This window comes from Leptonotus elevatus, chromosome 3, assembly GCF_054856555.1.
Source record: "Leptonotus elevatus isolate MCC_2025b chromosome 3, RoL_Lele_1.0, whole genome shotgun sequence".
Lineage (NCBI taxonomy): Eukaryota > Metazoa > Chordata > Actinopteri > Syngnathiformes > Syngnathidae > Leptonotus > Leptonotus elevatus.
This window is the reverse complement of record NC_141241.1, coordinates 19,707,007-19,732,994: the sequence shown is the minus strand read 5'-3', so window position 1 is coordinate 19,732,994 and position 25,988 is coordinate 19,707,007. Positions and strand designations below refer to the sequence as shown.

The window sequence follows — 25,988 nt, the reverse complement described above, 5'->3', positions numbered from 1 at the left end:
TTGCTCTCTTTGCTTATGTTTTTCTGCTGATAAGCTTTTTATCTTCTAAAGAAACCAGAAGATACGACTCCTGGATACCCCTATCTATCGGACTTTATTTATTTTTAATAGCCACAGTTGGCAGTGGCTTTTAAAATATATATATATATAAAAAAAAAATTACAATTTTTGCAGTATTTTTCATTAGCAAGACTTGGCCCCAATCCACAACAACAAAAGTGACATAATGGCAGTTTATTTGAGGATATGTTTCATTTCAATAACAAAATCCATTGTGGGACAATGGTGCGAGACATGCATTTTGAACAGAACGTTTAACAAATACGTGCAGTTGTGTCCATTTTTGCATTCAATTCAACGAATAGGAAGAAACAGATCGTGTGGGAGTAGGCTATATAAGTTGGATTGTTGTTTTGTTTTTTAACCATCACATTTCAAACAATTATTTCAACATTATTATTTATTTATTTTAATCAAAATACATAAAACATCTGAAATCCAATTAAAAATTTGATGGCATCAAAACCTGAACCTGAATTAGATTTATTTATTGCCTTTCCTTCTTTCTTTTTATTTTTTTAACAGATGTTGATTTTTTTTTTTTTACACTGAATTATTGGATGTTTTTAAAAAGTCTTCGAAATGTGATGTGATGTAAAAACAAAAACAATGGAATTATGAAACAAGAACAAAACTACAGGAACATAATCAAAGGGTGTGCGTGCTTTTCCATGACAAACAGACGATTATATTTAAATGATCACCTGCCTTTTCCTTAGAGGGCAGCAAGGAAAGGCTTGGTGAGGGCTGTCAAATTCCCTGCTGACGCCTCGTGTCAAAAGAGGCAGCGAGCGTTTCATCGAGTTGTCGCACATGAAAGGCGTGTTCTGGATTGGATTGTTTGCGCACCTGTGCATAATTCCTCCATGGCAACGCCTCCTGCCGCCGCCATTAATTACGGCTTTGAGTCTATGCCATTTCAGTGCAAATACAACAAACTCATTATTTAAGAAAATTAATACAGCCAGTGTGAGACTGGTTTAAACAAATAGAATATAGAGCTCATTTGCATATCAAACATATTATCTTCAACAGAGCCTAAATAAAACCTTTTGAAATACAGAAATGCTATAATCTGCTCATCAGACATTCCAGAATTGGAGGATTTTTTAGAATTAAAAAGAACAACAAATAGTACTTTTTCTCATGTTCCTTCCTTTTGATGACTAACTTACGTATCAAATTAAGACACAAAATGAGTTTTAAATCAGCTTTTTGCTGTGATTTTGTCATCTTTATGTTTTATATTTTATTTAATCAAAAACACGTTTTAAATCGTCGTAACTATATTGATACCTTTTGCTACAACGTTTTTAGCCAGCAAGAAGAAGAGAGAAAAAAAGGAAGCAACATGACATCAAATGACATCAAGCCGAAGTACATTTAGTCCGTTTTCAGTTTCAGTGTTGTTGTTTTTTTTTTTTATGAAGTGCCACCTAAAGCATTGCAACCCTGTTACTCATATTATCAGAAAATACATCACAATATCTATATTTTCCATTCTTTTTAGAAAAAAAATCACCGCAAAATTTGTTCTTCACCAGTTAGCATAGCAGCTAACACAGCTAGTATGTGCTACTCTTGAATATTAGCATTGATTTGCAACCCTGTCACTGTAATAATAATAATAATAATAGACAGTTTTCACCAGTTAGCATAGCAGCTAACACAGCTAATATGTGCTACTCTTGAATATTAGCATTGAATTGCAAGCCTGTTACTGTAATAATAATAATAATAATAATAATAGACCGTTTTCACCAGTTAGCATAGCAGCTAACACAGCTAGTATGTGCTACTCTTGAATATTAGCATTGATTTGCAACCCTGTTACTGTAATAATAATAATAATAATATTCTTTTAGACTGTTTTTAATTATGGAAAACCTTCAAATACATGATTCTCTGTTTTTCTATTCAAGATAGTAACTTTGAAATGGTCGCGCCAAAAACAACAAAACAGAGGGGGGGAAAATAAAAATAAAAATATATAAATATCAAATAATTTACTTTTGAGAATCCAGCTCTATTAAAATTAAAAATTTAAATAAAAGATTAATCGTATTACTGTAAATGGTGGTTTACTACTTTTTTTTCTTGCAAATATATATATATATATATATATATATATATTTTTTAAATCAATTCATAAACTGTCTGTTGTTCCAAAATATTATTGGTTCTCCAAACATGGAATGACTCTCATACAACTACAACGGAAAGGTTGAAAATGAGCATGGCTCTCACACACGCACGACGACGACAGTGTTTGGGCGGAGGGAGCTAGAGGTGAAGGCCTCCAGGAAAGCAGGGAGTAGAAATTCAGGCACATTTGTTCATACAGAGCAGCAGCTCCAGACGCAGAGCGATGCGTGTGTGCCAACCCAGCGGGAGGATGCGGATGTAGCGCGCCACGATGGGCGGCCGCAGGAGATTCTGCACTGACGAGGAGCGGTCGGAGTTCCCGTAAAACACCTTAAGAGAGCACAAAGAAAGCATGAGGATTATATATTATTATTATTATTATTATTATATAAGAAGTCAGTTGAGTTTCTACAACAATGTGGCTGATGATTGTGTTCTCCAACTGACCCTGTTATTCCCAGTCTGGTCCTTATAAAAGATCCAGTTGAGTTTTTCGTCCGTGCGGTACTGCACACTGTACTTGGTGACCCACTCGTCTGCGTCGCATCGGCCTTGAGTGAGGATCCCAGACACAACCATGACCTCCCTCAGGTCGACCTGCAGCCACTGGCTGCTGTCTTGAAACTTGGAGAGCCACGCACAGCTGGAGCACAAAGACGATGTCATGACAACATACCTGGAGCCTTTGACCTTTTCCTCCTTTATTCTGACGATTGCAGGTTCGCACTTTGCCTACCCAAATCCTTGACTGTTGAGGCGAGCCTTGTTTGGGAGCCAAGAGGAGAACCAGCCGCTATACTGGTCTTCGTTGGAGCAGGTGATCTGGTCTGGACTCACTGATCCGGCTTCGAAGCCAAAAGGCTTATGGTACGGACACTCTGTAGGAAAAAGGACACACTCGGGAATTGCCGGCACAACATATAACGAGATCTGAAAAATATTGACTGAAATATTTGTTTGCCTCTTACACTTCTAGTACCATCACTTTGCCAGTTTTCCATGGCGAAAGGTCCAATTTGATGCAAACTGTATATTATTGACATATTTAACTCATTCACTGCCATTGACGGCTATAGACGTCAAAAATTCATTTGAACTATTTCTATTAGTTTCACATTTTTTCTACTTTTGTTAACAAGAGTATTTTTGTATTGTACATTTAGAACAGATATAAAATTTGTGATTAATTGTGAGTTAACTAGTGCGATTATTTATGATGAGAAATTTAAATCGCCTGACCCCCCAAATTTTTTATTATTTTTAAGTCGCGTCAGGCAATTGAAATTTGTAATTGTAATTAATCGCATGACTTCAATAGTTAACTCACGATTAATCACACATTTTATATCCGTTCTAAATGTACAATAAAACAAATCTAGGTTTTCATACTCTTGTTGACAAAAGTGGGATAAAAATGTTAAACTACTAGAAATAGTTTAAATGAATTTTTTGACGTCTATAGCCGTCTATGGCAGTGAATGAGTTAAAGAGTTCAAGTTGAAAATGACAAAATCAAGAAAAAATCCTAACCCCTTTATGAAGTTTCATAACGACTTGCAAAATGGTTCATATAAGGATACTGCTGGACACAAATGGCCTATAACGTGCCTGAGGGTTAAGCAGCACCACAGTGACCCACATCACATCCTAAAAGCATTCATTTTTAATTCTCCACTGTGAGAGATCAGTCATAGCCATTAGTGGAGTGGGCGGACAGATGGCCATATTGAACCCTGTGAAGCTTTACTCCGGTCGGTCGGCGGCTGCGCCCTCACGTCCGTGACAAAAAAAATAAGTCCTGATGTGAATGCTCATTTTATGTCAAAAGATTTTCTACCAAGACTTTATGTGTAGTATAGTGAGAGCAACATGCTGCATTTTGTAATCAAGCGCTGGGACCCATCCAGTCTAATCCCAGTATTACAACGGCTCTGTGTATGGGAATCTGCTGGAAGTAAGGCCTTACATAACATTAAAGCTTGGCACTGTGTCAATCATCAGCAATAAAAGTGAGAATACCTCTACGTGAAAATGTCCCCATTTTATTTATTGATGCATGTGAAGAATCTTGTACTGCCCCGGCGTTGAGATTCCCTTTGCTGATGGTTCCACCTTTTCTCTCCATAGGAGCATGTTCACCCTGCCGTGTGATGCATTCATGCATGTGTGCATGCATGTATAAATAGAAATCATCTTTAACTCATTCACTGCCATTTGACGACCCCCAAAAATGTATTGTACATTTATAACAGATATAAAATTTGTGATTAATCGTGAGTTAACTATTGATTTCATGCGATTAATTGCAATTAAAAAATGTAAAGTCAATGTAATGTAAAGCCAAATTGTTTTATAACATTTTCTTTCTTTTTTTAATTAGGGGCATCAGGCGATTATTTTTTTTTAATTGTAATTAATCACATGACTTCACTAGTTAACTCAAGATTAATCACAAATTGTATATCTGTTATAAATGTACAATACATTTTCTTCTAGGTTTTAATACAAAATGTGAAACTAATAGAAATACTTTGAATTAATTTTTTACGTCTATAGCCATCAATGGCAGTGAATGAGTTAATAAGTTTCTCACCCATTCGCACAGTAGAATGCATGATACCAAACCAAAAATACTATTTTAAAATTTTTAAATGGTTGGCAATCCTTTTTTTAAGACTGTTTTTTTTTTTGTTTATGATGAAATTGTCTCTTACCTGGCATGCAGTCCACTCCCCTCATTGAGGACGAGCCAATGGAGGAGAACTCAGTTGGTGACACGCCTTCTTCACAATCGCATTTGCACGACTTGCTGGTCCACGCTTCAGACACATCCGCCTTATATATAAACATATACCAATGCACACGATTAATATTGCATATTATCGGACAAAATCGGCAACAATTTAATAGTGCTCATTTTAGACTGACTTTATTATGCTTGTTTTCCTTTTATGTATGCCACTTGTGATCACTAGTTGGACATAGGGCAGCTACACAGCAAATTCTGTAGCGTTAAATTGAGGTAAAAATCTAGTGTTAATTATTTTGAGTTACTCGGTGTTGATTTGGGTGTTATTTGAACACTCACAGTGAAGAAAAAGCTGGTGTTATTTCAGCCAGTCAAACTAATTGACTCCACGCTGAGTAACCTTATGCATCCAGGCAGCTACATTTTCCCCCCTGGATTTTAAGGACAACTCTAGGTATGGATTATTCGGTTTTATAAATTAACTCATTCACTGCCATTGACGGCTATAGACGTCAAAAATTCATTTAAAGTATTTCTATTAGTTTTATTTTTTTTCCCACTTTTGTTAACAAGAGTATGAAAACCTAGAAGAAAATGTATTGTACATTTATAACAGATATAATTGTTTTTATTAATCTTGAGTTAACTAGTGAAGTCATCTGATTAATTACAATTTAAAAAAAAATGAATCGCCTGATGCTCTTAATAAAAAAAAAAAGAAGAAAATATTATTAAAAAATGAATAACGATTAATCACAAATTTTATATCTGTTATAAATGTACAATAAATTGTTTTCTAGGTTTTCATACTCTTAACAAAAGTGGGGGGAAAATGTCTATAGCCGTCAATGGCAGTTTAAGGATGAAATGATACAGTTCTTGAATTATTATAAGAGTTCATGTAGAAAAAGCATGTGAGACAAACATACAAACAAAATATTCCCGGATTTTCACGAGTAGTGTAATTTATGTTCATTATTTTTCTGTAAAATTAAAAAACAAGTGTATATTTTGCCGTACCGACAATTCATATTTACGAGTCGTGCGGGAACTAGCCCTACAAGAATCTCGTGGCGTACTTGTTAGTGTTGTTGCACCCCAAGCGCTAGGTACTAGGTTCAAGTCCCACTTTCTCCATTTGGGATGGAAAATAAAAACTTGTCAAGAAGTAACACTAAAAAACTGTGATAAATTAAGGGAATTAAAGGAATGAATATAACACTTCATGGTTAAAAGTAACAACAAAACTGTGAGAAAATAATAAAATTTTACTTTTATTTAGTGATATATCTATATTTTGTTGTTTTTATTTGCATGTATATTTATTTTTGGATTTCATTTTTTTATTATATTTTTTATATGCGTTTTTATTCTCACTTTTAGTCATTTGTTTATTTATTTAGTCATTAATTGTTTTATTTTGGCAGTTTTGGTCCTCCATACATATCTACAGCTGTGTATCTTCAGGTTAACTGTGTCTCCTCCTGATGACACTGCCAACAGGGAGCAAAAATAAATGGAACAATAATGGACCTAAAATTGAACCCTGGGGTACACCATGTCACTTCATAGATTTAAGGGAGCATTTATCTAAACTGATCATAATCATATCTAAGCATATCAAGGCTATTGAATAAATGCTCAAATGGCTTTCCATAACATACTGCATCATACTGAAAGGAAGAGCTTCCGCGTTTGAACCCATGCTGAAAGGAAGTTTTATAGGCTATGAAATGATTAGAAAGAGCACTATGATCGAGAAGATGCCACTAAAAACGACAACGGAAATGAATGTATTAGTCTGTGTAGACAGTTCTGTTGACTTGTCACTTCTGCTGCCAACTTTTACGTATTCGACATTCTCATGTGCAGTGCTGTAATGCTGGTGCAAGTTTCCTCATACCTCTTGAGCATGGCTGCTGAGGATGACTGTGGAAGCAGATGGACAGAGACAAAAAGCAAAGATCCAGGCAGCCACACATGACAATCAAAGACTGTTAGGACACATTGATTTCAAACAAACAAAAGATGTACAGCACCACTGAAATCACTCACACAGACATAGGATAAGGATTAAGATGAAGTATTTCCGTTTTGAAACTGAACATTAAGATATAGAAGTACATGTGATGTTTGAATTTGAAATGGATAATTATAAATATTGTTCAACTCAGATGGCACAAATATGATTCCACAATAAGCAATCAGATCTGACATCACAAGTCAGTGAAATAACTCAAATCCTACCGTGAGCTGCCATCAAAAGCAGAGCGGGCAGGAAAGGACGCACGTTGAGAGCCATCTTGCAGCCTCCACGCAGGACACGACTGAGCATGGAAGGAGCAAGTGAGCCGGCACTCGTACAAAATCGGGATTACAATAATCCACGGGAGACGGACGACCCAACCTAATGCCATCTTTATCTGACAAAGCCCCTCCTACTGTCCTACAGCCGGCGTGTGCAGTGGGAGACCACACCAATGACATATTTACAATTATGGTGGGAGTAAGACAAATTTGATGACGGCCAGCAATCTAGTCAAATAAACTCAAACCCCTCATTCTAAAAAGATGTACGGTACGATATGCTGCTATACTATTTTACATACATTAATTTCTACAAGGGATGTTCGATACCACTTTTTTCATGGTATGGGTATTCACAGATATCTAGATATCTATTGGTACTTAGAATTTCCTTTAATACAATGACAAAAACAAAAGTCAACAAAGACCTTACTTTCTGATGCAGATGATGATTCGCCAACGTGACGTCTGCTGAGGAGGACTTGATGTCAAATTTCAGTTTTTGCCTTAAATATAAGTGACTGGAATTGGCGACTGCCACGCCAAATATGGCTGGTATCGGCCTGATACCAATACCTGGTATCGGTACTCTCCTCCATATGTTTGGAGTCAAATGAGTTTATTTATTGATGTGTTCATGTTTTCAGGTCTAAGCCAACCATTTGGGTATTCTTAGTTCATATGTATTAAGCATTTAAGTGGTTAACTTGGATGAGTTTTATTATTTTTTTTTTTTTACAATTTCATAAAATATAAAAAAATCTGGCTTAAAAATGTAATTAAATAAATTTAACCTCACCACTAAAACACCACAAAATCTACTGCAGAAAATATATTTCCATGCATATGTGTCATCTGTTTGAATTTCTAATCCCCGCACCCTCATACCATCAAGTCAGATATATATATATATATATATATATATATATATATATATATATATATATATATATATATATATATATATATTTATTTATTTTTTTTAACAATGTTTTTATGGTAAATAGTCGAGTTTGAATTGAATATGTTGAATGCAACGGGATGGTAAAACAAAATGTGTAAAAAGAAATGTTCTGTGTAAACAATTTAAATCCAAACTCAAACTCAGATGGCATAACACAAGATGGAACACTGATATTTATATCGATGGTTATTTTCTTAACAAAAAAAAAAGGTGTTATATATATCGTAAATCTTCCATAGCCTGCCTCGCTAAAAGTTGCACTCAGAGCGAGGCCGTCAAAGGTGGCTGTGTGAAAGTAATTAGACCTCATTAGGAAAAGCTGTTTTTAATTTGGTCTAATTAAAAGCACTCTTTTGCAGCATCCGTCCGCGTGTCTCATCCAAAGCACGTGCTTACTTTTCAACGCATCCCCTGGTGAGCTTCAGGAAAATTCCTCCGTTGACGACTTTGAGACATCGGCAATGAAGGCTCCTGCCCGAACGGTGTCGAAGAAGACGAGGAGGCGTTGTGCTCGCTCCACTTTCAAAGTTCGTCCAGAGGTCAGAAGTTTAATGTTTGAAACGAAATCCCCTCAGATGTCATGTTAGACTATTTGTGTGTGTGTGTTTTTTTTTTTTTTTTTTTTAACTGATGTGGCAGCAATACACGGTTGTAGTTTTTTTCCCTTTTCGTCTCCTTGTGCAGGTCAGTCCAGCCGGAACGTTTGCTTTGGACTTCCTGCGGGGCGGTCAGAATTTGCCCCGATCACTCGTTCTCGGACTGGTGAGCTCGGAGGCCTCCCGGCTCTCGAGAAAAAATGGACTCAAAGTGATCACACTGCATGAGATCAACGCTGCGGTCACGTTCGTGCGACACAAGATTTGTACCAAGGTTGCTGCGTGACACGTTGAATGGGAAATTCCTACTTTTATTATGTTATTAAAGGGTATATTTTTAATTAAGCCTCAGGCCTTGTTCTGTTTTACTACCCCATCGGCTTGTTTTGGACCTTTTTTGGCTACATGCACACTGTGTGTACTTTTTGTGTTAAGATTTTTCTGCAATGCAGTTTAAAATATACTTTTAAAAAAATAACATTTTCCTCACAGTAGTACATTGCGACAACAAAAACATATTATTGCCAAATACATTATGAAGAATTTTTTTGCTCCCCTCCCTCAATTTACTGGGAATTGTGTTGCGCTTTCTGGTTTGTGTGCGCGCCTTGACCACATGGGGGCAGTGTAATTTAGACAGCAATATACCGTACATGAAGCCAGTCTTAGATCTTCGGCAAGCTGCTTTGATAATTGTTCTTTAAAGAGGATAAGGAATATATATATATATACCTGTCACAACACCATTGCTATTTTTTTTTTAATCTATGGGATTTCCCATTATGTGGTAGCATTAAATTAACTGACTGAGAAACTAGGATACTTTTCTGTGGCGCAACTAATTTCTCATGGGACGGTGGCTAGATCCATGTTCTGGGATCACCTGACGATGCCTCCGCCTCCTCGACACCAACCCCCTCCTTTTCCTCCTTGAGGGCTGCACCGTCTCAACCTCAGACATGGCCATGCAATAAAGATGGCTCAGATTGCATTGGAAAAAGCATGGATTCCTCTTGTGGTTTGTGCCTGGCTTGTAAACATTGCGCAGGTAGGAGCATCACTTTTATTCACTCTGTTGTCATCGTTCAGGACGGGGAGCCTTAATTGCTGGTGTTAAGGAAGCAGGATTAAATGCAGTGGTCTGCTTTAATTTACCTGATTGTTTTTCTCTTGATTAAAATGAATTACATAGTTGTGTTCAATTGTAAACAGTTCCTCGGATGTGTCAGTGCTATTAAACGTTTTTGTTTTTTTTTAAAGAATGCTTTACATGAAAAATCAAACTCAAAATTATACTAAAATAGCACAAAGTATCATGTATTTTAATAATCAAAATCCTGTGAAAATAAAAATTCAATGTTAAATTCAATCTCGAATAGCAAAAAAGATTATGGAAGAAGCAATTCATATTGAATCTTTGGTAGAACAGATGCCTTGTAGTATTTTTGTCCAGTCTGTTTCCATTTGAATTTCTACCTTTTTTTTTTTTTTTCTTTTAACCATCAAATTTCAACTGATATTTTCTACCATACGAAGGTCTTAAATTAAATGCTTTAAATTCATATTTAAAAAATAATAATTCAGAAGATGAAGAAGTTCTAAATTGGATCTTGTGCTTTTTTTCTTTCTTTTTTAGCCATTTGAGATTGAATTTAGATTTATTTTATTAAAAAAAAAATGTTTACCATCTAATTAATGACACTTTGTGTCTGAGTTTTTCACTTAGCCAGTATTTTAAAACCCAGATGACACAAAATTACCACAACATTGTGTGCCACCTGAAAATGTTTTTTTTCTTTTCTTTTTTTTACACTTTTTTGTTATAGCAACCTGTTAGATTTTGGGATTATTGTTCCATCAAAGTTTGAATTTGACAGAATTTGTTTTCTATGGTTAGAAATTTCAACATCTTCAGAAATGTTTTTTATTATCATTTATGACACAATTTTTTTAATGAACAAAAAAAGAAACATTTGACCTTTTACTGTAATAACAAAACAAAATCAGAGTAAAAAATATTGACTCGGATGACCCTGATATATTTCAGTGGTCCATTCTCTAAGAAAAAATTTCATATTCATATCCCTTTTTGCCCCAGGACTGCGCTAAACACTCCAGCCTCACCATTCCAGACTTCACCTGCCAAATGTGAACCACCTTTTTCTATTCATGTGACTCGTGAGCCTTTCCACTGCTCATCATGGGATGCGGCGCCTCGGTTGCCATAGAGACGCAAGTGACGAGGGTGACAGGTAGGGTGTCGCTCTGATGTGAACTTTGGGTACTGTCAACTGTTCAACGTCAACTTGCATGCCTTTCTTTTTCTCTGTACGTCTGTTGCAACCTGCTGATATGAAAATGTGAGCGGCATGATGATGATGATGAAGATCGTTGAAATTGTAACGGGAACCAGGAAATTGGTCTATTCATGGATCAAACAGCTGTTGTGAATTTCCCCATTCAGCTCATTAGAGACGAGCAAATGGCGGCGTTTCTCAACACGGACTGTACAACTACTGTACATTTCTGACAGATGCTTGTGATCTCTCGTGTCCTCTCTTCTTCGGTTGTTTGTCTTGAAGGATGTGTCATTTGCGCAGCTTTACCAGTCCCGCTGTTGCTCCTGCCCTCCCTGGTGCCTCGTTAACGCTCCCCACTTTCATTGGCGCTGTGCGTTTACGTCATTTTGTACACTTAACACCTTCTAATGCTGACTTCTATTTTTCTTCGCACAGATGAAGCAAAGACGCCAAGTCCAGCACTAAGTAAGAGCAAATGATGTCTTAAAATCAGACTGATACGGTTATTGAGGTACGCTAGTTGACGCAGCCAAGCACAACAGCTTACTTGTAGTTTGACCACTTATTCGATAACCTGGATATCCAGCAAAAGATAATTGTACTAGTAGACTCTGTGTTTAATAGTAAGACAATTAAAACTGCTAGCTAGGGCACACTAGTGGAACAAATGTGTCTTGTTAGCAAGCCCCCCCCCCACACCACACACTAATGTGAGATATTTATGCACACTAGTAGCTCAACTTCAACTAATAGAAGCTTACTAGATGTTACTAATGAAGTAAAACAGTGCACTAGTTGACATCTGAAGCACAAACTAGTATAAATGTTGTCACAACTAGTATGCTGAAATTGTCCTGCTAGTGAGGACAGTATATTTAGTTTATTCATTAGCCTTGATATTTCGCTTAAGATCCATGTACTGGTGCGCTCTTACTTTTTTTTTTTTTTTTTTTTTTTAAAGATTCATTTTCTATTCATGTCTGCCACTACTAGTAGCACAGCTCCATTTTGCTATTGAGGCATGAATGAGTTTTCGTGTCGCTAGTAGCTATCAAGGCAGCTGTGCTGATCCAGCGCTGGTACCGCCGCTACATGGCCCGCCTGGAGATGAGACGACGCTACACGTGGAACATCTTCCAGTCCATCGAATACGCCGGCGAACAGGATCAGCTCCAGGTGAGTCTCCAGGACGGGAAGTATCGTGGGGATGTCTTCACGGCACCTTGTTTTCTCCAGCTTTCAGGTTTCTTCAGCTTCATGCTTGACAACTTCACCCAGCTGAATGGAAACGGGCCAGGTAAGACCACGAGACTCGGCATTCACTGTCGGAATCAGACAACTGAAATAAGCAGCAGTTTGGCAGATAATGAACACTTGTTCAAAGAAGCGGCTTGGAACAATATAATGCCACTCCCACAAGGAGTTTAATATCAAACTAAACCTAAAACAAACATAATTACATGTCTGTTTAAAGAATCAAACAACTTTGACGGAAAAATACCCCTGTTAGCTTAATGCTAACACATAATGCAAAACTCAATGGAGAGGCTAACGAATACCATGAATAGAAATTTTAAAGCAATGAATGTTTATATACAGCGGAGCAACACATTTCGACAGATCACATCACCATTCTTCTTCTATCGTGCGTGGCTGTATTATACTGCCCCCCCCCCCAATGGCCACACCAGAAGGAGCAGCATAATTAATTAAATTGCAGCATTAAATCATGATGCACAAACTCTTTAAGCCCACGTGAAGTATTTTATTATAGTGCTAGTATTTTGCTTATTGGAAAAATCTATTACAAAACGGGATGTGTTTTGAGGAATGAGTGTGCTCATGGAACGAATTAAACTCATATCTCAAGACACCACTATGACTTGTTTAAGTCTGTTTAATGTGTCAGTTTTATAGTAAACTTCAGCTGAGAGTGACGACTAAACAGCTTGAAGCAAGCGCGCTTGGCTTCTTGATAAATGTGTTCAAAGTGTGTTTCAGGGTTAAAACAATTTTGAAAATTAAAGGGTTTCTAACGTCTCAATCCCATTTGTATCCATACATAGCCTGCAGTCAATCAAACGAAATCCCACTTTCATTAGCGATGCTCTTTTTTTGTTTGTCTGTGAAAGCCCCTTTGCGTTACCTAGCAACTAATGTGTACGCGGCGCGTCGCACTGAAGCAGCTGTGGCTTAAGGGTGCACTGACCCACTCATTCAGCTAAAAAGCCTTATGCACATTTGTAAAGCTAATCCTCATCATCTAGATGGTCTTCCTTTCAGTCCGATGAAGTGATGGAAAAAGGCCATGTTGCCATTTATGACGCACAACATCTGTGTGTGTGTGTGTGTGTGTGTGTGGCACAACAGAGGACGTATTCACCCTTGGAGGGAAATACACAGAATTGTAAGGAAGGTAAATTAAGATTGTTTAGAGGTGATGTTTGTAATTCTTATGTACAAGGTGCCCTGAAAAATAACATAGCCAATTCAGTAAATTCAAGTTTGAAGGAGACATAATGGGCAGGGGCAGTATTTTGTTATCGTAAGTAAATAAATAAAGCTTTTTTTTTTTTCTTAACATGAGTTTTGTATGCCGCGTACAGCGATTCTCAAAGTGGGACGTGAGTTCCCTCTAGTGGTGTGTGAAAGAATTACTTTATTTATTTATTATTTATTTATTTACTAATTAGATATACAGTTCACTTGCAACTTTTGAATAGAATTTCATTTAATCTTGAACACATGCTTGTTTTCAAACGATTTTGATAACATTTTTATTTGACATTCTTTTGAATCATTATTTAAATGCATTTCGGTTTTTTTTTCTTGTGTATGCCTACTTTTATGGATAATCTTACAGTGGATTACAATAATATTAAATATACTTTTTAGGGATCAAACTCGTTTCACACACTCTACTGCATTTTAATGTTGGACATTATGGTGGAGTGCCAAGTACTCCTTTAGGTAATACTTGCAAAACGTTCAGGCCTTGGACATGTATTACATCAGATATTTATATTTCAAATGACGTCAAATTATTTTGAAAAGCCTGTTTGAAATCCAGCAATAAATCCAACCCTGCTGGTTGAAACGGCAGATTAAAATCTAAACCGGAAAGCATGCCATTACAGATTTAATCTTACTATTTCCCAAAAGAGTTGTACTTCGTCTTGTTTTTTTTAATGTGCGTGGGTGTGTTTTTAAAAAGTGAATAACACGTGTCCAAATGGATTATATTTTGCTGTTGTAACCCTGCAGTATCGATTCTGCTTTCTGCTCCCACGCCTTCCCCTCACTGTGCGGAATAGATCTGATCTCCCAGCTTCTGGAGCCCGTGATTGACCCCTGGTTAGACCGAGAGGCCTGCTACGACGCCGTTCACGTTCCAGAGTCGTACGTGGGGCCGCGACTGACCTTTCCCCTCTCCGTGTCCGACACAAACGCTCTTCTCGGCGCCTTTAAAGAGCAGCAGGTTCATTGTGGCACCTTTCACGTTTATGGAAAGCTGTTTGAGGTCCATTTAAGGCCCATGTACTATTGTGCTTTTTGTGATGTGTCAATCGAGCTCATATATTGGATCCTAATAGTAGCACTAGTAGTTGAAAAGCATCACTAGTCTACCAGTGCACTTTTGGAATCTTATCTTCCTTTGCGCAGACTCTCCATGCCAGATACGTGCTGCAGCTTCTCTACGAGACCAAGAAACTCCTCAAGCAAATGCCCAACATCATCCATCTTTCCACATCTTACACAAAGGAGATCACGATATGCGGTAGGCGGATGCTTTCTGCGTACTCGAAACAACAGTGACCATCCCGTCGGTTAAACGGTGGTTGATGCCTGCTAAATGATATGAAATATTGCTCACCGTCTTCATCACAGCCCTTCAAGGAAGGACATGTTGTTGATTTGCATTTCAAAGAAACGTTCTGAAAATTACATTGTGCATGCTGAGGGAACAAGTAATGACCAATGACTAATCATGAGTCATAAAGTTTCCTGAGCACACGCAATGTCATCTTCAGTCAATATTAAGTGGCAAAATGTGTTTTTAAAAGTATTAATTGTACATGGAAAAATGATGAAGTCATGAAATTAATTATGGACAAAATGTTATCTTCTTTCTGTTGAAAATGGCTGTCAAGTATCCATTTAACTTGATTATTTTTAAACATTTATTTACAATAATTATTTACAATAGGGTGTACAACTTGTGTATGTATGTGTGTATATATATATATATATATATACATTAGGGGTGTAAAAAAAAAAATGTTCCGACGATATTACCGTGCACAATTCTTGTATCGATTTTTAAACATCACTTTTTGATGGAAGTATTAAACAAAACATCTTACTTGAGGTTATCTTTTAAACCAAGAGTGCCATCTAGAGCAGTCAAACAATATCACAAGTGTTTCATGAAGCTTAATTTGTCTATCACTACTGATGAGTGTTTTCAAAATATTGAATAATAATAAAAAATCGCAATAATCGACTTCTAGATTCGTATCATGATTAATCGGTATCGAATCGCCAGGTACGAGACAATTCACACCTCTAGTGTGTGTTGCTGCCTAAAACTCAGGCAACAAAAGTGAGTGAACCCCTAAGTGAAACTGTCCACATTAGGCCCACTTTTCCTTCTCCGATGTCATGTGACTTGCTAATGTTACAAGATCTTAATTGGGAATGAGGATAAGGTATGTTACACTGTTTTTTATTTTATTTTTATGCTACACTACACTTCTGTGGTCGTGTTTTCAGTGGGGGGGACATCGCTGACATTTTTTGACAGTTGGAAGCATCTGAAAAAGTGTCCAAATTGTGTGATTTTTGGAGGCATTCAACTGTCCTGTTTATGCATTTTTTCTATTTGTGTAGGTGATCTTCATGGGCGACTTGATGACTTGCTTCTTATATTTTATAAGGTAATGAAGGTCTTGGCATTGTGACTTTGCCTTTACGACAAATGAGGGCGAACGGATTTTGGTTATGTAGTCTATTTACATGACATATTTGCGCACACAAAAATGCATTTACTGTGCATCTAAGCTCTGATCTCTACTTTTTACATACCCTCGTCAACTCGGGATGAGCTGTAAATGTTGTAGCTGATTTAACTTTATATGGATCAGAACGGCCTCCCTTCTGCTGAGACACCGTATGTGTTTAATGGAGACTTTGTGGACCGGGGGAAAAAGTCCATCGAGGTGGTCATCCTCCTGTTTGCGTACCTTCTACTTTACCCCGACTACATGCATCTGAACCGAGGAAACCACGAAGACCACATCATGAACCTCAGGTAAACAGGAAGTGGCGTGAAAACAAATTTGTTTAACCCTCAGGCCTTGTTTTTTTTAACTGCATTTTCAGCTTGATTGTGGCCAAAGTCACACTCTGCCATTTTTAAGATGTTTTATGTTTTTATTTCAGATATGGGTTCACAAAAGAGGTCATGCAGAAGTACAAGGTCTGGCGGTGAAATAATGGCCCCTCAATGCCCAAATTTCTTGATGTAACTTTGTTTTTTGTTTCTTGTGTACAGACTAATGGATGTGAGATCCTGCAGCTTTTTCAGGATGTCTTCAGTCTTCTGCCTGTTGCCACGGTGATAGACGGGAAGGTCCTAATTGTTCATGGGGGCATATCGGACCAGACTGACCTAGACTTCCTCAATGTCATTGACCGGCACAAGGTCAGAAAGGGAGACAAACGCTATCTTAACTGTTGTAGCCTACAGCTCAGAATGTATCATGTTCAAACTATGGGATGGATTATTTATTTATTTTTCTGATAATGGCCCACATATTCATTATTAAATGATGTATACAGAATGGCAGGATATTTTATGGTTAAAAAAACAAACATAAAGAATACATAAACATGCACTTATAATACTGTTGACACATATTAGGAGCCTAACTATGCTCTGAAGTTTTTTGTCAACATACTTGCCCACATGTTATAGAAAGAGAGAGAAAAATAGTGAGACATTACATCAAGCTAATTGCACTGACCAGGCTAAAAGTCACCTTTTATTTTTATTTATTTATTGGCATAATGTTTTCAGCCATGATGGCGTGTGCCATTCAAACAATGCCCCTCTGTTACTAATACTACCAAAATATTTATTTGGTATTATATAGCTAAGTTTTTTTTTTTTTCCTAACCAGTTAGCACTGCAGCTAACACAGCTAGCATGTGTATGCTTTAGCAAAAACTCTTTAACATAAGTGTTGATTTAAAACAATATCATTGTAGCTAGAGAACATTAATACCAAATGTAAATAATTATTCAAATTAAACATAGCTTTATTTAATTGTAAAGGATTTATTCAACATTTCTTGTATGGCCTTGCAGTGTTTTTCAGGTGCCAGAGTAGGCTACAGCATAGTTGGCTCTTAGTGTCATGGTGATGGTTGAGCTTGACCAATTAAATTTGATAGTTTGTGTTTTAATTGAATACAACAACGTTATGAAACTGTTTTAAAAATGGTGGTTTCTAAATAGTCTTCCATTTTGGGAATAACCTTTCTGCTGTATAAAAGGAGGACATTGCACTGGCCCTGTGACTGACTGGAGAACAGTCCAAAGTGAAGCACAAACTCATAATTTATACATGTATGACGATCTTGTAACCATGCGAGTCCTCTGAAAAGCGCTTGGACATTCTTGCCCCACATCAATTACCAGGTCAAATCTGCAATGAGGCTTCCCAGGCGCAGGTTGGAGCAGCTGGACATCAGTCAGTCCAACAAACGGGTGAAAAGAATGAGATCCACGGACACGTCTCGCAGTCACTCTAAAAGCCAAAGAAGCCCAAACCTGAGGTCAGAGCGCAAACGGAAGGGGGGGCTTCTACCAGACTCATCTTAAAGGCAGATTCTTGTTTGTGTTTTGCTTTTAGAAAGAGGCGCTCCAGACTGAGCCAGCAGGACAGCTTTGCCTCCACCACCTCGTCCTCTTCCTCATCCTCTTCATCATCTTCTTCACTCTGCTCTCCGCACGCCCCCTCGTGCTTCTCACCTCATCCGTGCCCGTCCTCTCCCAATATGCCGTATAACTTAAACATCCTCCAAGTGCCTTTCTTGGATTCTGCGACCTCAATTCCGCCTCCTTTGCCTCCACAAAACGAGCAGGAATGGAAACAGGTGAGAGTAAAGTGTTTGCGCGCACATTCACAATTTACAAATTAAGCTATTCAATTTGGCGTTTAAGCTCTGCCTAATAGTTTTGTTTAGTTGTTCACTTCTGAGCTGGATTTTTTTTTTTTTTTTTTTGCTTTGAGCTGTGAGCCAAAATTTGGCTTGGTTGGCGCCATCCTGAGGGGTCTTGGTGCCAAGGAATAATGTTGAAATGAGAAAAGAAGTTTCTTTTTGACAGGTCATCGCTGGCTAATAGAAAAAGTAGTTATTTGCCACCATCTTGTGGCGTCAATAGGCAAGTATCTTCTTTTGTCATTTTGGTGCAGGGGAACTCTCGTCAAGTGAGTTGAGGAGCTTTATTTAGACATAAGTCGTTTTTATCGCCCTCTTGTGGCATCTTGGTGTCAAGGAACTATATTGAAATGAGTTAAGGAGCTTTGTTATCATCTTGTCACATCTTGTTTATGAGAAACTATATTAAAGTGACTTGAGGATTTTCACTTGGACTAAAGTAGTTCTTAACCGCCATCTTGTGGCACCTTTGGCCCAAGGAACTATATCGGATTGAATTGAGGACCTTCTTTTGGACAAAAGTAGTGCTTTGTCACCATCTTGTGACATCTTGTTTCTAAGGAGCTATATTAAAGTGACTTGAGGATATTCATTTAGACAAAAGTAGTGCTTTGTCCCCATTTTGCGGCACCTTCAGCACAAGGAACTATATTAGACTGAATTGTGGACCTTCATTTGGACAAAAGTAGTGCTTTGTCACCATCTTGTGACATCTTGTTTCTAAGGAGCTATATTAAAGTGACTTGAGGAGCTTCATTTAGACAAAAATAGTGCTTTGTCCCCATCTTGTGGCTTCTTTAGCACAAGGAACTATATTAGATTGACTTGTGGACCTTCATTGGGACAAAAGTAGTGCTTTGCCACCATCTTGTTTCTAAGGAGCTATATTAAAGTGACTTGAGGAGTTTCATTTAGACAAAAGTAGTGCTTTGCCATCTTGTGGCACGTTTCGCCCAAGGAACTATATTAGACTGAATTGTGGACCTTCATTTGGACGAAAGTAGTGCTTTGTCCCCATCTTGCGGCACCTTGTTTCTAAGGAACTATATTAAAGTGACTTTGAGGATCTTCATTTAGACAAAAGTAGTGCTTTGTCACCATCTTGCGGCAACTTGGGTCCAAGGAATCTTATTCAAGTGAGTTGAGGGACTTAATTTGATAAAAAGCATTTCTTTGCCAGCATCTTAGACTTTTTGTTATTATTTTGTTTCAATAATTTTCTAGTCTTGGCAGAACACCATCGCTTCTTTTTGCTGCAGATTGTTGATATACTGTGGAGCGACCCCAAAACCCAAGAAGGCTGCAGTCCAAACACATTCAGAGGCGGCGGCTGCTACTTCGGGCCCGACGTCACACGGCGACTGCTGCTCCAACACGGCCTTCAGCTGATCATCAGATCCCACGAGTGTAAACAGGAAGGGTACGAGCTGTGTCACAGTGGCCAGGTACACGACCTCAAGTATGCTGATTGACTTCCCCATGACAATATTCAACATAGATGTTTGTTGCGCTACAGGTGATCACCATCTTCTCTGCATCCAACTATTATGAGGAGGGAAGCAACCGAGGGGCCTACATCAAACTGGGCCGAGATCTGGTTCCGCGCTTCTACCAGTACCAAGTCAGCCGCTCAACGCGTAAACTCACGTTGACTCAACGGTGCGACTGAGTGGATTCAATTAGGGACGCAGTCTCAATTCTGATTTTTAATGAAAGGACAATTTAGCCACGCAGCTTTGATTTTAATATTGCTAAGATTATTCCAAAATCACACTAACTAACTACACGATATCATATGACATCGTTCGGATCTAGATTTTTGACTGTGTTCACAGAGTGCGAGCGGCTGAGGGTTCAGCTCTCAGGGCCCTCAAAGAAAAAGTGTTTGCCCATCGCTCTGACCTCATCGCGGGCTTCCAGAAGTACGACCATAATAATACTGGTAAGCATCAGGCACTCTTGAGCATTAAAAATGTTTTTTTTTTTTTTTTTTAAACCTCGCCGATAATCTCTAGGTCATGTGACGGTCGGCGAATGGGCTCAGGTGTTGGGTTCTGTTCTGAGGCTGGACCTGCCGTGGAGGACCCTCTGTCCTCATTTGGCTCACCTGGCACCAGACGGCTGGGTGGACTATCAGTCCTGCTTTGAGGATATGGGACCAGGGTTACAGCTGCCTCAGGTCAGAGGTCATATACAGTCTACGAGCCTCAAAATACAGCAGACCTGGACAATCTAATCACATTTGTACAGCACGAGATCGGTTATTCTACAAAATTTAGGTTATGTTTTGAATATACCTGTAAGTGTTTTTTTAATATATATTAATACCCATCTAACTTTTTAGGTCACCTCAAACCTAGCAGAAACTCTGTTTCGATACAGGACCGATATTGAGATCATATTCAACATCATAGACAAAGACCATTCCGGTAAGAGAAGCTCTGCACTTTTTTTGTAATGACTTTTTTTCCCCCCTCTTCAAATTGAAGAAGCTCTGCATTGTTATATTCAGGTCTTATTTCCGTCGAAGAGTTCCGTCATACGTGGCGTCTCTTCAGCGCTCACCTGGGAGTGGACATCACCAACGGCGCCATTGATGACCTGGCTCGAAGCATCGACTTCAACAAGGACGGCAGTATCGACTTCACAGAGTTCCTGGAGGCCTTTAGGGTTGTGCACAAACTGGACAACAAGGATCAGCAACTCAAGACAAGTGGAGAGTAGGCGGTTTTATTATTGGATAGTTGGTCCTTTACCTGGAAATGAATTCTGGATTCTGTTGTGATTTTGCAGTGTTTATTATTATTATTATTATTATTATTATTAATGCTGCAATGTGAAGTTACACTACTCGCAAAGAGTTTTCTGGGTGAAATTTTAGGATCAACCTAAAATGCACTACTTTGCTGTTCAGCTGCTTGGACCTTCAAGAGCATTCAAAAGTTCAAAGGTCAACTGAACTCGCCTGTATTTAAGGTTCATCCTGAAATTTCACCAATATCTAAAACATTTTGTGAGTCATTTGTATTATCAATCATTATCTTAAAAATTGGAAGCTGGTCTACATGTAAATGGTACCATGGGAACAAGGAAAGCTCGCAGATTCTGACATTCCCTTAAACTATTCAAACAGTATTCACCAGGCACCATGCAGACTATGGAAGCCCAAAAGTGTCACAATAAATAAAAACCACAGTTTGAAATAAATACCCTCGATAAATAACAGCCAATTATGTAATACCTCATTTTACAATTTAATGATTGTATTATTATAAAATGTGTTCATACTATTATTTAATATGTACTTATTAATATTTCTTTGATTAAATATTTTATGATTTTAACAATGTCATACTTTTAAAAAAAATTGTTTAATTTCATTTTTAAAAAATAGATTATTTTATTTTTATTTTTTTTTACAAAGTCGTTTTTTTTTCTTTCCACAATGTCCTTTTTTTTTTTTTTTTTCCTCATAATGGCATTTTTCAGAAGAAAAACATGGTCTGTCAATCAAAGTTAGTGGGTTGGACCTCTGTTGGATCCTTTAAGGTTGTTTAGGCGGTAACAGAAGAAACAATGGCGGTGTTTCTGCAGCTCTGCTGACGAGCGAATCAAATAGAGCATGAGAATGTGTCCCTTCTGAAAGAGACTTCTCTCCTGCAGCCATTCTTTCTGAAACCTGTGATCACCTTTATGGCTGTAAAGATGTTGCTCATGTTTGTATAACGGACTCAGCCAATCACTTGATTGGCTCCGCCTCATGTGTTTTGATTGACAAGTTATTCTGCTGAAAAACGCCATTATGAAATAAAAAAGTCATTGTGAAAAATAAAAACTGACTTTGTAAAAAAAATATATATATATTTGCGTAATTTATAAAATCTTGGAAAATTAATTATTTTATTATTTTATTTAAAAAAAAAAGTATGACATTGTGAAAAATAATCATTCTGAAATATTTAATCATAATAAAATATTTGTTACGTATTAAATAGTATGAACACTTTTCATAATACTATTACCTCATTTGACAGTTTGATGGCCATAATACATAATTGTTAATTATCGAAAGGGTATTTATTTGAAGCTGTCATTTTTATTTATTGAATCGTGACACTTTTGGGCTTCCGTAGTAGCAGACGCTGTGTATATTTTTTTTGTTCAAATGCTGGTTTACAATAAAAGTTTCAAATGTGCGATGATGGCTGACGTGGATTAGGATTATCATTACACATGAACTCCTCTTACTCTTGCAAAAACATACCACTATTATCTCCGGATTCCCCACACAACATGCATACTCCACAATGAAAAAGCCGGGACTCGAACCCAGAACTTTCAAACTGTCGGACACGCAAGCACCACATGTTGACCGGGAGTTAGATTCGCTAACCGCATGCCCCACCTTTTGTAAACATCCATTTACATGTATGCATAATAGATTCTGATTTTAAAAATGTGTATTAAATTTGGATTATGTCCAGTTTTACAGGTTTACAAATGAGATGTGATGTCATATCTTTAGAGTAAATATTATATATAAGCACAAGCCTCTTCACAAGTCTTTTAGGAGCACCTCGTGCAAGGAAAAGACAATTCCACAACTAACGTTTGTAGTAATGAATGCAATTTTCCACTAATGAAGGTTATCTTAAGATGTTTGAGCATTTATTCAATATCAAGGAAATCCATCTTAAGACTGACTAGTTATTATTAGCAGCAAAGAATGACTACAAGTCATTGTTCTAGTGAAGACAAAGCGTACCCAAGACATTGAATAAATGCTCAATGATTGACTTCTTCACTGCATCAGGCAGCTCGAACTCGGCAGGAATTCCTGAACGTACGTAATCGCCGCTTTGGACAAATACGTCATGGTGCCATAGCGGCCACTGGGGGCGCTGTCATAGAAAAAGTTGCAGATTCCAGTTGCCGGCTCCTTCTCGAGGAAATAATCACAGGCACTGCGTGATTTCTGGCGATGCAGAGAAAGGAGGAGTTAGCGGACACGTCTTCCAAAATGGATGTCAGTGCGCTTTACCTGGTCGCTGATGAACATGTTGTTGGCCATGTGTAGGATACGTTCCACATGGATGACACCCCCAATGCTGTCAACGTCCACGTCGGCTACCAGGCCCAGAACCGTCAACGTCTCCACCAGCAGCTGTCGGTACTCTGGTTGTGGCACGTGGTTGAGAACCGACTCCACCTGTACCGCAAACTTAATCTCTCTTGCTGTCATCTACGCAGAAGGCATCCATCCAGATCAATGTTGATTCTCTGCCTGCTTGTTTCCAAAAACAAACGTGGCCCCCAACCCTACCTCTCTTGTGGTGGACGACGGTAAGACGTAGCCGTCGATGGACAGTCCGTGGCACTTCTGCAGAATCTTCCACACCTTCTGGTAAAAGCCCACCGGTACTCTGTTGATGGCTCCATCCAACCTGCGTCTCCTGAGCCACTGGCCTTGCCGCTCCTCCCAGTGCAGCTGCCCATCACCTTGCATGGAGCCCACTGGCGATAACATCCCACTGGGAGTGGACGGGCTGCTGCAACGCTACGGTGAAATGTTCCACTTGCGTTCACAAGAATGTTGCAAGGTTTTACGAATGCATTTGTTATCAAGCAAGCAGTAGAGCAGTCATTCCCAACCGGTGTTCAGGTGTGCCCTGGGAAATGATCCAATGGTATGCCATTGGTCGAAAAATCATGTATTTACTACACACAATGAACTGTATCTCTGCTCATCTACCTATGCCAGTGGCAGAACAATTCAAATCTTTAACACTAGAAAGCAGGTGGGATATCATTTAAAGGTCAAATATGGCTCAGTGATGGTTGGGAAATACTGCACTAAAAGGAAGTGTCACATCATTAGGTACAACTATGCAGTCCAATTAAGGAGATCCAATACAAGAATTGTATCAATCATAACTAACCTCATACTGAGAGATGTTTCCTATATTTAACTCACCCGCTCCCAAAAATGTATAAATATGTTCTATTTTAAATATTTCCATGCTCCTAAAGACGTATTTATACGTTTTTATTTTTTTTAAATGTTTTTGTAATGCTAGAGCATACAGAAGGCTTTGATGCAGCCTCAGAACTGAAGACAATGCTTGAAGCAATATACAGGTGGCAGCATAGTATAAGAGATCAAACAGGGCCATGTTGCAACAAGCTCTTTCCCCCACTGTTTTAAACAGATTTGTGAATAATGATGAAGCTTTGCTATAAATAATATAAGAAATATACTTTTTTTCCTGATGAAAGAAGACACTCTAATCTTTCTTTTGGTAGGTTCTGTGTTTTCATAGAAATAGAACTGAATATTCTGTGGGCGAAGGGGGTTGCTTCAGTAAAAATGGCTGGGAGTGATTGAGTTAATACCCTCACATTGTACTTAACCCATTCACTGCCATTGACGGCTATAGACGTCAAAAATTCATTTGAACTATTTCTATTAGTTTCACATTTTTTCGCCACTTTTGTTCACAAGAATATGAAAACCTAGGAAAAAAATGTATTGTACATTTAGAACCGATATAAAATTCATGATTAATCTTGAGTTAACCAATGAAGTCATGTGATTAATTACAATAAAAAAATAATAATAATCGCCAGATGCCCCTAATTAAAAAGAAAAGATTATAAAAAATTAGGGGCGTCAGACTATTGAATTATTTTATAGTAATTAATCGCATGACTCACAATTAATCAGAAATGTTATATCTGCTCTAAATGTACAATAAAAAAATTATAGGTTTTCATACTCTTGTTAACAAAAGGGGGAAAAAATGTGAAATAGTTCCAATGAATTTTTTACGTCAATGGCAGTGAATGAGTTAAATATGAATAATTAGAATTAGAAATATTATACCTGACTATCTTTAGCAGTGAGATGATTTATTCACAATTATTTTGTATTGGATGACATTGCATTGTGCAAGTGTACCTAATGCTGTGACCGGTGAGTGAAAAACAGATGCTAAACTGCTTGCGTCACATTTTGTGAGTGGAATTCATGCCACGGCAAGACAGAAAACCTGACAAGATCGTGAAATTCTCATGTTTATATTTTTATAATGGGAAGATGAAATAATCAGGGGAGGGATGGGGGGGTTGAACTTTGGCTAGAAGCAAAGCGAGCATCTCGGCAGCGCAGTGCATTACGGGTAGGCCGGCTTGAAGCCTGCTACCAATTTTGAATTGAAAACTAATGGAGTCTAACGGGGGAAGCTCTGATTTGGACCATTTCAACCGTTTTTTATTTCATCTATTTAAACATGCAAAGCATGTCGTTACTGACTGCCTTCTGACGGTTAAGCTTATTTAAAAGGAGAACTCAACAGGAAGTCAGACCCTTGCTCCACCCCTCACTAAGATTTTAAATTGTCTCTCAAAGAAGGGGGTGTTGCCTGGAGGAGCGTTGGCTTGCGAATGCGAAGCGGGTTGGGCGTGGTCTGGCTGGGATTGACAGCAGCAACTCACTAAGAAGCCGTTTAAGGAGGCGTGTACGTCATGCGGAACAAGTGACGTAATATGTATCGTCTCGCGTAATGAGAGAACAAACAGACAAATTGTGTTTATCTCAGTGTTTAACCTTAAGATGGCACCAAACACGGGTTTTGCCCCCA

The 25,988-nt window shown here is 38.0% G+C and overlaps 3 protein-coding genes across 7 annotated transcripts in view; 1 reads left to right on the top strand and 2 right to left on the bottom strand.

Moving 5' to 3' along the window:
* Positions 1–219: 219 nt before the first annotated feature.
* Positions 220–7,344, bottom strand: rs1a (retinoschisin 1a). Its single transcript, XM_086072031.1, has 6 exons — positions 7,202–7,344; positions 6,858–6,883; positions 4,920–5,040; positions 2,942–3,083; positions 2,653–2,848; positions 220–2,535 (listed from the first exon to the last, which is right to left on the bottom strand). The coding sequence occupies exons 1-6, from the start codon at positions 7,287–7,289 to the stop codon at positions 2,383–2,385; spliced, it is 726 nt and encodes a 241-aa protein (XP_085928157.1). The 5' UTR covers positions 7,290–7,344; the 3' UTR covers positions 220–2,382.
* Positions 7,345–9,732: 2,388 nt separating this feature from the next.
* On the top strand, positions 9,733–22,544 carry ppef1 (protein phosphatase, EF-hand calcium binding domain 1). Of its 2 annotated transcripts, none has more exons than XM_086070840.1 (19): positions 9,733–9,869; positions 10,920–11,073; positions 11,557–11,586; positions 12,170–12,297; positions 12,358–12,418; positions 14,436–14,599; positions 14,785–14,899; positions 16,012–16,058; positions 16,266–16,432; positions 16,564–16,600; positions 16,676–16,825; positions 17,825–17,961; positions 18,039–18,282; positions 19,608–19,793; positions 19,865–20,007; positions 20,184–20,290; positions 20,364–20,527; positions 20,693–20,777; positions 20,861–22,544. In XM_086070840.1, exons 2-19 carry the CDS (start codon positions 11,022–11,024, stop codon positions 21,070–21,072), a joined length of 2,229 nt encoding a protein of 742 aa, XP_085926966.1. In that variant the 5' UTR covers positions 9,733–9,869; positions 10,920–11,021; the 3' UTR covers positions 21,073–22,544. The 2 variants fall into 2 exon arrangements, with proteins under 2 accessions (XP_085926966.1, XP_085926965.1); XM_086070839.1 differs by having other exon boundaries at positions 12,167–12,297.
* The window catches only part of LOC147177238 (phosphorylase b kinase regulatory subunit alpha, liver isoform-like), a 24,456-nt gene continuing 20,732 nt past the window's right edge, over positions 22,265–25,988 (bottom strand). For all 4 annotated transcript variants that reach the window (XM_086070834.1, XM_086070837.1, XM_086070836.1 and 1 more), the window contains 3 exons: positions 23,672–23,905; positions 23,390–23,590; positions 22,265–23,323 (listed from right to left, as the gene is read on the bottom strand). In XM_086070834.1, the coding sequence (XP_085926960.1) occupies positions 23,150–23,323; positions 23,390–23,590; positions 23,672–23,905 (609 nt within the window). In that variant the 3' untranslated portion in view covers positions 22,265–23,149. The remainder of the gene's footprint in view (positions 23,324–23,389; positions 23,591–23,671; positions 23,906–25,988) is intronic.